Source organism: Capsicum annuum, chromosome 12 (assembly GCF_002878395.1).
Source record: "Capsicum annuum cultivar UCD-10X-F1 chromosome 12, UCD10Xv1.1, whole genome shotgun sequence".
NCBI classification, from domain to species: Eukaryota; Viridiplantae; Streptophyta; class Magnoliopsida; order Solanales; family Solanaceae; genus Capsicum; species Capsicum annuum.
In genome coordinates this window covers 105,764,450-105,777,650 of record NC_061122.1, presented here as the reverse complement: position 1 = coordinate 105,777,650, position 13,201 = coordinate 105,764,450, and the positions used below count along the sequence as shown (strand labels likewise).

General features: G+C 35.7%; 1 protein-coding gene across 1 annotated transcript in view; it reads right to left on the bottom strand.

Annotated features, from left to right (window-relative positions):
* Positions 1-544: 544 nt before the first annotated feature.
* The window catches only part of LOC124889647, a 38,500-nt gene continuing 25,843 nt past the window's right edge, over positions 545-13,201 (bottom strand). The window contains exons 3-4 of the mRNA XM_047401620.1: positions 708-801; positions 545-571 (exon numbers count right to left, since the gene is read on the bottom strand). Of these exons, the coding sequence (XP_047257576.1) occupies positions 545-571; positions 708-801 (121 nt within the window). The remainder of the gene's footprint in view (positions 572-707; positions 802-13,201) is intronic.

Genomic DNA, 13,201 nt, shown 5'->3' with positions numbered 1-13,201 from the left:
TCTCCATTATGTCTAAGATAGCACAAATTAGCATACTACACCCATTCATTGTTTACTATTTCCTTGGTTCCTGCATCCCTCTTTCAAGTTTTATATGGGTTCCGAAATTTCTCCCAAACCCCTCTTTCAAAGATGGTTTGAGCTTTCAAGAGTCAGGAATTTTCACCCATCAAATCCATTTTTGGTATTTTGGGCTTTCACCCACAAATCCAAACTAGTTAACCTAAGTAATAGGTTATATTTGGTATCTTGCACATCATAAGGATAATGAAATCAAATATATCAAGATGTCAATCAAAGTTGTTCATAATAAAAAATAAAGAGAGGACAAATCACACTTTCGACTCAAATGAATCTTCTGTAGATAAATCCAAATCTACACTTTAGAGTTTCTCTAATTACTTCATGCCTCAAATTAGTAAGACTTAAACTCCAAGCTCCAAGAAATTATAAGAACCTAAAATAATTATGTGGGGTAAGATTGTACAATGATGAATTTATTAGGGTTTGGATCTTCTTTTTGTTGGAAAAGTTTGAAACAACTTCATTTATTTACAGTTTTGCCCTTGGCCTGAAAACCAGCCAAGCCACGGTCACTAGCTTAACCATGATCGAGGCTTTGTGATCGCTGCCTTGATTACGCCATCGCTACCTTTTGACTTTCTTGACTTACTGCGATCGCGTTGGTTACTTTGTGGTGGCAGTACCTGAGGCCTATTCTGCATAGGTTTTCCATCTTCTGCACTTCTCTTCCTACTTTGATCGCTTTTCATCTCATTTTCCGTCTCAACATATTTGTACCTACAAAACATAGGAATTAGTGTATTTAATAGCAAAGTTTTCTCATTTAGACATTCGAATCATAGTAATCTGCATGGAAGTGGAGTGTAAATGAGTGGTAAATTCCCCACTCATCAACACCCCTAACTCAAATCTTTGCTTGTCCTCAAGCAACACCACTTCATACTATATGAGACCATGCACTTGTGAGCCCATTTGTATTACTGGATGATCACAATGAATTTGAACATGGATTTTACCAACAATATACATCTATGCATGAGTAAAACAATTTCTACTACTCCCCTCATCAATAAAAACAAATGCTAAGATGCATTAGACCTTTAAGAGCAATGATACATCAATTACATGATCTTTAGAAGCGACTCACTATCATTTGCACTTTTCTACATTTCTTTTTCCTCTTTTTTGGAAAATGACAATGTCGCCCACCGTGATTCATTTATATGTCTCCTCACAAGATTGAAATCAACCACAACAATTTGTTTATGAAACAACAAAGGATATAAGTGTGACACTCACTGTCACAATGAATCCCTCAATACGAATGAGCATCATATCATATGATTTCCCTTATTTTCCATTGCCACTATTATGAACATGCTTGGTTGGAGATCCCGATAGACTTTTTAAGCTTGTAACGTAGGTTTGGGGAGAATGGGTAGGATGTAATTTAAGAATGAAATGATTACACCCTCCTTGAATATCTACATCAGTCTCACATTATTCTTCCAAACTTTTGACTATGGGCCACTTTGTTTGTTTTTTGCTTCACACATGCCTACTTGTGCTATGTTGATTCACCCATCTCTTTGAAGACATCTTCTTTTCATTTGATTTTTTTTAAAATCTATGTCTTTTCTGATTTTGCTTATTCCATTGTTCTTTTATTTGTTTGTTTCAATGCTTAAGCATGTAGGCACTCACTATCACTTTTGGAGCCTAAAGTTGCTTCCTTAAATCTTCAACACCCCCAACTTAGGCTTTTAGCCGTAAATTGTATTTTGAAGTTCTAGGAGGGTAGGGTTAAAAAGAGGGATAATATTTGAATGGGATAAGGATTTTAATGTGCTTGCCAAAGAAAGATTTTAAGCCTCAAAATGGGTGACTAAGGATACAAACAATGCATGGGTAGGCTATTTAGGCTAAAGTAGACTCCTATGTTCACGAAGATGGCCTAAGGTCATTTGTACAACCAAGGGATGATAACAATTATCCTTGAAATCTAACCAAGCAAGTTCTAGAGGATACAAGCATACATAAGATCCAAACAATTACGTTCACCACATACATGACATGCAAACTCCTCAAGGAGGCTCAATTACGCATTCCCTAGAGATAAAAGGGAGCATTAACCAATTTTCATGAGCTAAAGACTTTGGAGTCACATGCTGTGGTAAAGTGTTGTCATAATATTATTCATGTCCATGCCCATTGATTTTCAAAGATTTTAGATGAATGGGCTATTTGATTTGCATTTACACCACACAAGATTTTCCATTGCTAATGTCAATACCAAGCCACCGTCTCACATCTTGGCTCTTGTGAGTGCAAACCATATGGTTACTCAGACTTCATCATTGTTATAATGACAATCCAAAACTCTCAAATACCATAGTACCTAATGTTTACTTGTATTTGTAGTTACAACACTGCGGGTACTCATACTTCCCCTTCATCTATGTCTCAAAACCTAGACAAGACGTTTTTCCTTAAGAATGACATCAGTCAATCTATTATAGGGAAAGGCTTGTCCGACATTATTATTAAAAGAAATAAGAAGCTAGAAATGAAAAAAACTGAATTCACAAAATTTTCCACATTTTGTGTCAAATAAGTTCAAGCATTGTATGCCAATGTTTACTCACACAAGGGCAGGGCATCATTCACCCAACTTAAAAATTCTAGTAGTGACCTCACCACATAACATGAAAGCACAAGATGGGTCTAAAGGACTCACTGAAACTGCATTGATAACCATGTTGAAAGCTAGACACAGTGGTTCGATCACGGCCTGATTAGTGCTATCTCGGTACCACGATCACGGTAACTGAGGCCATCTCTACCTCTATTGTTCCATGTTTTTATATAGGGCTGCAATACTTCTAAACCTAGTTTTCCCCTATTTTCAGCTTCCAATTATGTCTATAGCGCCTGGAAAATATTAAAATTATGTGACTTATTCAAAAGAAATTAGTGTAAACATAAAATTAATGGTTTGCCTCCCATCAAGCTCGTGATTTAACGTCGTGACACGACGCCTTTTTAATCCGCATTTGTGTCTCCACTTATAGGAATTGAATTTTCTGCCCAATTTTTTATCATTACATCTCTGAGGTGTGTTGGGAAATGGTAAGAACATTAGACGGCCACTAATTGGGCATCGATCTTTAAGCTTCTAGGACTTTGAGTTTGGGCCCTCAATATGCCCATTTGGAAGGTAAAACTCCAAAATATAAGGAAATTGCTCTTTCTCTCCAATATTCACCAGTTTCTTGGGTGGATTGACTTTCATCAAATCCACCAAGAATAATGCTAAAAATTGATCCTTTTCCATAATTTTGGAGTTGCATTCTCTTTGTTACCTTTACCCTAAATGGACTAGAGTCTTTGTAATGGTTTTGCTTTGCTTCTTCTTTCGACTATAGTACTATTTCTTCCTTTTCAGCATCTTCAACCATATTAGTTTTGGTTGGTTGTGAAATCACCGAGGATTCTTCAATGTCAAGATCATTCAGAAAATTAGGCATGGTCTTATTATATGCATGATTGACCTCCATGCACATCTCTTCTATCCTCTTACTTTCCTCGATACCCGCCTCCATGGATTGATGTATGAGGTTTATATTATCCCCCATTGTTGTCACCCGGTCGAGGATAAGTTGAAATATTTCTTCATCACCATTATTTTTTGTTCTTCGTTCATCTTTTTCATGATCATAGTACCTATCAAAAGAATAAGAAGAACTAGCATTTAGGATAGCATAAGGAGAGGACGGGCATTTAGACAATATCTCCAAGGTTTTAAAATATCCTCTATTGATTCCTTCCATTCCAAGATAGGTTGAAGCATTGATTCAACATCAATATTTTTCTTGCTTCTTTCTCTCCTTTCCATCTCATAAGGCATATCAAAGTCATACGAAGCACTAGGAATTCGGTTAGCATAACGGGGTCAGGGTATGTTTGAGCAATTTGTCAAATGTCCATTTTGACCACCACATAAAGAAAAACTATAATCCCCTTAGGATGTCGATGGTGCACACATCTTTGTCCTAGGAGAATATCTATAATATTTCCAAATGTGGGTCTACCATAATAGGGACATGGATCATTAAGGTATGATTTCCAACTTCATAATTCCATATAATGAAATAAACAAAAATTAAGAAAAATACCTAATACAAGAAACAAAAGAAAATAACAAACAAATATTTACAAGTTTGAATGCAAGCAAGTAAGCTAAAATTCCAAACTAACTTCATATGCCAAATTATTCCCTGGCAGTAGAGCCATTTTTGATAATGCTCAACTTACACATTAATTTGAGTGCAAGGCGGTCGTTGTCAATATAATTACCCAATAAGAGTCGGGGTCAAATCCACGAGGAACAATGTGTGTGGAAATTGGGTAGGTTCAAAATAAAAGTTACTTGCTAAGTTCAAATATATGATACAAAATAGTTAGGGGGTATTCAATGTTTCCTTATGGATGAGTAATTCTTAGGCTTCTAAGGGACTAATTTGAGAATAAGAATAATTAGAGTATAATCAATTAAAATGGATCTTGGGATTACGATTTACTAGGGGTAAACCATGCATGGGAATATGATGATTTGATTCAAATTCTAATCGTTGATGATGTGGTAGGCTAGGCTTAAGGTATTTGAGGCTAGTTTTTCGACAAAACCACAAAGATGTCACTCATTTACTGTTTTGAGTACATAACGAGCGTGTCAATTAAATCCACCCACTACCCCAATTGGGCACCTCTATTTCTAGGATGGTACCCAAGGGATAGCCAACCTGATAATCGCCCTTATTTCTAAGATAGCAAAAATTAGAAAACTACACATATTAATTGTCTACTATTGCCTTGGTTCCCACATCCCTCTTTCAAGGATGATATGGGTTCTGAAAGTTCACCCATGCCCCTCTTTCAAGGATGGTTTGAGCTTTCATGAGTTTGGGATTTTCACCCATCAAACCCATTATAGGTCTTTAGGGTTTCACCTAAAAAATCTCAACTAGTTAACCCAAATAATAGTAAAACCCATCATCACCAAACTAAAATCTAAACAAATACATCACAAACTGGATACATTTGTACGCTAATCAAGCATAACCCCAATAGATAGATCTAGCACTTCATAAGGATAATGAAATTAAATAAATCATGATGTCCATCAAAGTTATTTATGGGAAAAATAAAGAGAGGACAAACCACACTTTAGACTCAAATTACTCTTCAATAGATAAATTTAAATCTACAATTTGGAGTTTCTCTAATCACTTATCTCCTCAAATTAGTATAAATTAAACTCAAAGCTCTAAGAAATTACAAAAACTCTAAACTAAGAATGGGAGATAGGGTTGTAGACTGATGGATTGATTAGGGTTTGAGTCTTCTTTTTTATGGGCAAGTTTGGGACAACTTCGTGCATTTATTATTTTAACCTTGGGATGAAATCCCTCTAGGCCACGATCGCACTAACTTAACCGCGATCGGGGTCACACGATTGCTGCCTTCATCACGTGACCGCTCCCTTCTGACTTTCTTGAATTGTTGTGATCGCGGTGGACACTCTACGATCTCGGTACATGAGGCCCAGTCTACACAGGTTTTCCAACTTTTGCACTTTTTTGCCCACTCTAATCCTTTCGTAGATCATTTTGCCTATTTTCATCTCAGCATCTTTGTACCTGCAAAACATAGGAATTAGTGCATTTAATAGCAAAGTTGTCTCAATTAGGCATTCAAATCATAGTAGTTTGCATGGAAGTAGAGTGTAAATGAGTGGTAAATTACCCACTCATCAACAACCCAAACATAAATCTCTATTTGTCCTCAAGCTACACCACTTCATATTATATGAGGCAATGTACTTATGAGCCCATTCTTGTTACCAGATGATCACAATGAATTTGAACTTAGATTTTACCAACAATACGAACCTATGCATAAGTAAAACAATTTTCTACTACTCCCCTCATCATTAAACACAAATGCTAAGATGCAATGGACCTTTAAGAGCAATGATGGAATAATTACATACTTTATAGAAGCGACTCACTATATATAGAATTTGTCTACATTTCTTTTTCCACTTTCTTTGGAAAATGACAATGTCCCCACCTTGATTCATTTACATGTCTCGTCACAAGAATGAAATCCCCCACACCAATTTGTTTATGAAAGAACAAGGGATATAAGTGTGACATTCACTCTTACAAAGAATCACACCATGCGAATGAGCATCATACCATATGATTAACCTTATTTTCTATTGTCACTACTATGAATATTCTTGGTTAGAGCTCCCAAAGGACTTTTTAAGCTTATGACGTAGGTTCGGAGATTAATGGTAGGATATAATTGAGGAATGTAATGATTACAACCTCTTTAAACATCTACTTCTATTCCACACTATTTAACTAAGCTTTTAACAATGGGTCACTTTATTTGTTTGTCATTTCACGCATGCCTACTTTTGCTATTTGATTCACCCATTTCTTTAAAGGCATATTATTTTTATTTGTTTCTTTTGCAATCCATGTCTTTGCTTCTTTTGCTTATTCCTTTCTTCTTCTATTTATTTATTTCAATGATTAAGCATGTAGGCACTCACTATCACTTTTGTGGCCCAAAGTTGCTTCCTTTAATCTTCAACACACTCAACTTAGGCTTTTACCCTAAAATTGTACTTTGAAGTTCAAGAAAGGTAGGGTCCAAAAGAGCGATAATATTTAAATGGGTTAAGTCTTGTGATATGGCTACCAAAGAAAGGTTTGAAGGATAAAAATAGGTGACTAAGGATACAATCAATGCACGGGCATGCTATTTAGGATAAAGTAGACTCTTATGTTCACCAAGATGTCCAAAGGTCATTTCTCCAACCAAGCGATGATCACAATTAGCCTTGAAAGACTAATCGGGAAAGTTATAGATGATACAAGCAAGCATGGGAGTCAAACAATTATGCTCATCACACCATGACATGCAAACTCCTCGATAAGGATCAGTTGTGCATTCCAAGAGAGATGAAAGAGAGCATTAACCAACTTTTATAAGCTAAAGACTTAGGAGTCACAAAAAGAGGTTAAGCATTGTCACAAAATTTTTCATGTCCATGCCCCTTAGTTTTCAAATATTTTAGATAGAGGGGGTGTTTGCTTTGCATTTAGATCACACAAGATTTTTCATTGATAGTGCCAATACTAAGACACTATCTCATATATTAGCTCTTACAAAGGAAAACAATATGGTTACTCAGACTTCACCATAGGTATGATGACAATCCCAAACTCTCAAATGCCATAAATACCTAAATTTTCCTTGTATTTGTAGTTACGATGCTATGGGTACTCAAAGTTCTCCTGTATCTACAACTCAAAACCTAGACACAACATTTTTACCTTAAGAATGACATCACTCAATCTATCATAAGGAATGGCTCATCCGACATAATTATTAAAAGAAATAAAAAGCTAGAAATGAAAAAAAGTGATTTTACAAAATTTTCCTAGGTTTGCGTCAACTAAGTTCAAGCATTTCAAGCCAATGTATACTCACAAAAGGGCAGGGCCGAAAACCCCAAACTTAAAAAGACTAGTAGTGATTTCACTACATAATATGAAAGCATAAGAAAGGTCTAAAAGACTCTCTGAAATCACATTGCAATCCATGTTGAAAGCTGGACAAAGAGGTGCGATTCCGTCCTAATTAGTGTTGTCTTGGTACTGCAATAGGATCCCTCAACTTGTGATTGCAGTAATTGAGCCCATCTCCGCCTCTGTTTGCCTTGTTTTTCTACATGGCTGCCATATTGCTAAAAATGGTTTTCCCATATTTTTAGCTTCCAATCCTGTCTAGAGCGCCTGCAATACATATAAATTATGTGACTTATTCAAAAGAAAATAGTGTAAACATAAAAACAATGGGTTGCCTCTCATAAAGTGCTTGATTTAATATTGCAATATGATGGCTTTTTAATCCTCTTTTGTGTCTCCGTTTAAAGGACTTGAATTTTCTACCCAATTATTGATCATTATATCTTTGAGGAATTTTGGCAACAGTGAGAACACTAGAATACCACTAATAGGACATTGATCTTTAAGCTTTTTGTTCTTTGATTTTGGATCCTCTGTATGCCCATTTGGAAGGTTAAATTCCAAAATATAAGAAAATTGCTCCTTCTCTCCAATATTCGTCACTGTCTTAGGTGGATTGACTTTATCAAATCCTCCAAGAATAATGTTTAAAAGTGGCCTGAATAGGGCCTTTTCCCTAATTTTATAGTCACATTTTGTTGGTTATCTTTACAATGAAACATACTAGAGTCTTTGTAAGGACTTTTCTTATCTTCTTCTTCTGACTCTAGTACCATTTCTTCCTTTTCAGCATCTTCAACTATATTTGGTTTGGTTTGTTGTGAAATCACCGAGGATTCATCAATTTCAGGATCATTCAGAAGTGTGGGCATGGTCTTAGTTTTTGCAGTATTAAACTCTGTGCCTATATTTTCTATCATATTACTTTATTTGATACTTGCCTCCATGGATTGATGCACGAGGTTTTATTATCCTCCGTTGATGTCACCCAATTGAGAATAAGTTAAAGCATTGCTTAATCACCATTACTTTTGGTGCTTCATTCTTATTTTTCTTGATCAAAAAGCATAAAAAGCATTTTCACTTAGGTTTGCATAACGTGGGGAGGGAGCATTTGGACAATCGCTCCAACGTCATAAAACATCCTCCGTTGATTCCACCTGTTCGAAGATATGTTGAACCATTGATTCAACATTAATATTTTTTGTGCTTCTTTATTACCTTTCCTTCTCATAAGACCTATCAAAATCATTAGAAGCACTAGGAATTGGGTTAGCATAACGGGAGCAGGGGATGTTTGAGAAATAGCTCCAATATCTATTTCAACCACCACATAAAGAACAACTATAATCCCCCGAGGATGTAAATGGTGCACATATCTCTCTCCTAGGAGCATATCTATAATCTTTTAAAAAGTAGGGTCCACCATCATATGGGCATGGATCATCAAGTTGTGATATCCAAGCACCAAACCCATATTCATTCCATGATGCCATATTAACAAATAAACAAAAAATAAAGAAAATCTACCTAACACAAGAAACTAAAGAAAATAACAAAAAAATATTTACAAGTCTGAATTCAGGCATGTAAACTAAAATTCCAAACAAACTTCTTACACCAAACTGCTCTCTGACAATGACGCTATTTTTGATAATGCTCAATTTATATGTCAATTTGAATGTAATGCGGTTGTTTTCAATATAATTACCCAACAAGATTCGGGATCAAATCCATAAAGGACAATGTGAGTTTTGATTAAGTAGGTTCAAAATAAAAGTTATTTGCTAATTTCAAACCTATGATAAAAGATAGTTTACGATTTTTTAATGTTTTCTAGTGTGAGGCTATTCTTTGGCTTATAAGGGACTAATTTGAGAATAATAATAATTAGAGTATAATCAATTAATATGGATTTTCGGATTATGATTTACTAGGGACAAACCATACATGGGAACATGATGATTTGATGCGAATTCTAATCGTTGATGATGTGGTAGGCTAGGTTTAAGGTCTTTGAGGCTATTTTTTCAACAAACCCTCAAAGATGTCACTCATTGAGTGTTTCGAGTACTTAATAATTGTGTGAATTAAAGCTGGCGATTACCCCAATTGGGCACCACTATTTCTAGGATGTTACCTAAAGGACAGTTAACCTCATAGTCACCCTTCTATCTAAGATAGCAAAAATTAGCAAACCATACCCATTAATTATCGACTATTTCCTTGGTTCCCACATCCCTTATTAAAGCATGATATGCGTTCCTATAAGATCCCACAAGATTCTTAGCTTAATTTAGTCCCTTAAGCTTGTTAAAGGGATCCCAGACTTAGAAAATTCTAGCTAATTATTCAGACTTAGTGTTATTTTAGCCTTCAAAAGTTGTCAATCTTATATTGCGACCTTTTCATCCATTAAATATTGATATTTGAGTTAGTTTATGATCAGGAAGGTCAATACGTGTTTCCAGACAAGTTTTACATTTTTCGAACCTCATTTAGATCATGTTCGAGTGATAAAAATAGTGAATTGATGCGATATCAACGCTCGTGTTGTCCCTCCCATTGATAGATAATTTTTCCCTAAGCTCAGTGTGAATTCCACTGAACCAATGCGGACACGATATAGAGCATTTTTTATTGCGTTGATGCTAATGATGTGGTGCATCGATCTAAGCGTCGATAACACAGTTTTGAGTCATTAAAAGGCCGCGTCCTCAGTGTTAATTAAGTCTTTTTCCCACGCCCTTCAGCTCCCCATAACACGAAATTTAGCCCTCTTTTAGCAAGTTATATTCATTCTTTCACAAATTGCTCAAGAACAAAAACCTTAGGTAAATTAAATTCAAATTCAAGGCTTCTTATTCTACCGTTAATTTTCAGAATTCACCAACTAAGGTATGTGAAGTGTTCATCCAAGGGTTCCTTCCAACCTTGGAGTCCAAGAAACTATTTTTTTTAAACTTGAAGTGTATGGATTTCATGAATTTCATGTTGGGTTTGATTATATTCATGTTTATAATGGTTAATTAGGATTTTAATCTATGTTTTATGATAAATTTTATGTTGTATTGATTGATATATATGTAATATCATGTGAATCCATGTTAAACGCTTGAAATTGTGAAGTTGGAGTTGAATTATGATATTTACTTGTGTTTAATTTTTTGTACATGTATCATACTCGTTAAGTGCTTGATGAATTGCTCATCTAAACCAATAAGAGAAGGAAATCATGTCATGTCACCTTATCTGTGAATTCTATCATACAAGTGTTTGATAAAATGCCTCCATGAATGAGTTGTGACCAAATGTACATGATTATACTTTTCAAAACTATGTTATGATTTATTTTCATGCTATCGAGTCTTGGGGGTATTTAATACCCGACAATTTAGTTGTGTACTTAGAGCCAGTGTCAGTTACAAGATAATCTTAGTCATTTCACGATCAATAGTACTCTCAGTCAGTTACAGGGCTCAGGAAAAACTTAGTAAACTCAGTACTAGTCTAGTTTAGCTTAGTATTCAGTTCAGACCATAGTAAACTCATTCAATGGTATTCCGTCAGTCAACAGAACTTAGTAAATTTAGTAATTGTTTAGTCCAGCCCAGTACATACTAGAAATTAGCTCAGTGTATATTCAATTGAGAGTAGGATTCATCACCGATCTAACACAGGGATGGGGGCATTCTTGCTAGCAGAGGGTTTGACCCTTAGTAGAAATCCTTGCATTACAGAACTATGTAGCCAACGTAGGTTGAGATATCTTAATGCTATATATTATGAGGTTTGATATATCTTATTTGAGTTTTTCTGCCAACAAGGGTTGACAAAAGAGCTTTTTGTCAGAGAGGGTTAACTCACAGCTTGTCTCTACCAGTTGCACGATATTGACACCCTTCCAACAACGGTTATAAGTTTGACCCCAATATATTTACAAAAAGGCATGTCGGTTAGGTGATTACCTCCAACAGTCTCAGTTTTAGATTTAGTCTTAGTATAAAACTCAGTTTAGTTCTACAAATTCAGGTTTGTCAGTTACAGTCACTCAACTCTACCCGAAACTCAGTATAGTTCCACAGAAAAAAAAACAGGTAGATATAGTCATTCATTTATCAGTATTACAGTTTCAGTAATCTCAGATATCAGTAAATCAGTATTCAAACTTAGTATTTAGCGATATCACGATCTCAATTACAGTATACATATTCATGCATGTACTCACATTCAGCCAAACTCATGTTATTCAGATGGTATTGTTCATGCATATGAACCCATGTATTTCAGCCTACCTCACTAAGCATACTAGTACATTCAAAGTACTGACGCATGTTTTTCATTTGTGCTATGATGTCTTGTATCATAAGTTCAAACACACGATCTCTAGAGCACCCTTTGTAGCTTAGATTCTCAACAGACAGAGTTAGTGGTGAGTCCTCATAATTTGAAGACATGATTGTTTTTCAGTATTTCAGTTCATTTTTAGTAGTCGGAGTTAGTTGGGGGCTTTTTCCATCAACTCCACAGTTCAGACAGTTTAGAGGCTTTCCAAACTAGAGTATTTTTTGTCAATTGTTCAGTTTTTAGTATTGATGTTCAATTTTGGTACTGCCATACCATATTTAGTATTTATTTCATAGTTGAACTTTATGGAAAAATTTTGCCTATTTCCACAAAGCTACAGTATTATTATTTAGTTACTGCAGCAGGTACCAGACATGGGTTAGCTTGTGGTCCTTTAGGATTATGAGCACTGTGTAGTATTCGGGAGATAAACTCAGGGTGTTACAAAATTGGTATTTGAGAAAAAGGTTTTGTAGAGTCCTAAAAAGTTTGAAAGCTACATCAAGTATAGTCTTACGAATGGGTGTGCAGCGCACCACACTTAAGGACAGAAAGCAACAAGATATTTTAGGAAAAATTTCCTTTTTTTTAGTATTTAAGTCGTGCGAGTGAGCATGAGCTCAAGTTAAGATCTCAGTCTAATTCACCCCTTCCTTATGCTTCCAGAATATTTCTTCCATAGAAGCTAATGGAAAAAGTAATGATCACCAGTAAGCCCCTCTACACGTTCAGGCAGATCCCTTGAATGAGCATGTTTCTCACACTGAGTTTAGAGTTGCTTTCACTGCCTTAACTCATTTGAAAGTTGATTTGGATAATTAGATCGACATTATCCTATCTAGGTTTATGGCTCATGCTTTGTAGATTAAGGAAGAGAGGCATAGGAAAAAGTGGAGAAAGAATAAGTAGGCTAGAATATCTAGGTCAAAGAGTGGCCGAACCAATCTATTTTGTCAGAAGTATAGCAGAAACCACCAGGGTATCTGCACAGCTGGAAGTGATGTATGTTTTAGATATGGTAAGCCAGGCCACAGGGTCATTCAGTGTCCTCTAGTGGGTTCTCCAAGTCAGCATAATTATCCTCCAGCTTATTCTGATTGCCTAAATCAACATGGTGCCTCATCCAGTGCCACCAGTGGGTAGCGCCCAAATAAACTCTATGCTCTTCAGTCCCGATAGGATCAGGAAAGTTCTCCTGATATGGTCTCTGGTATGTACAATAT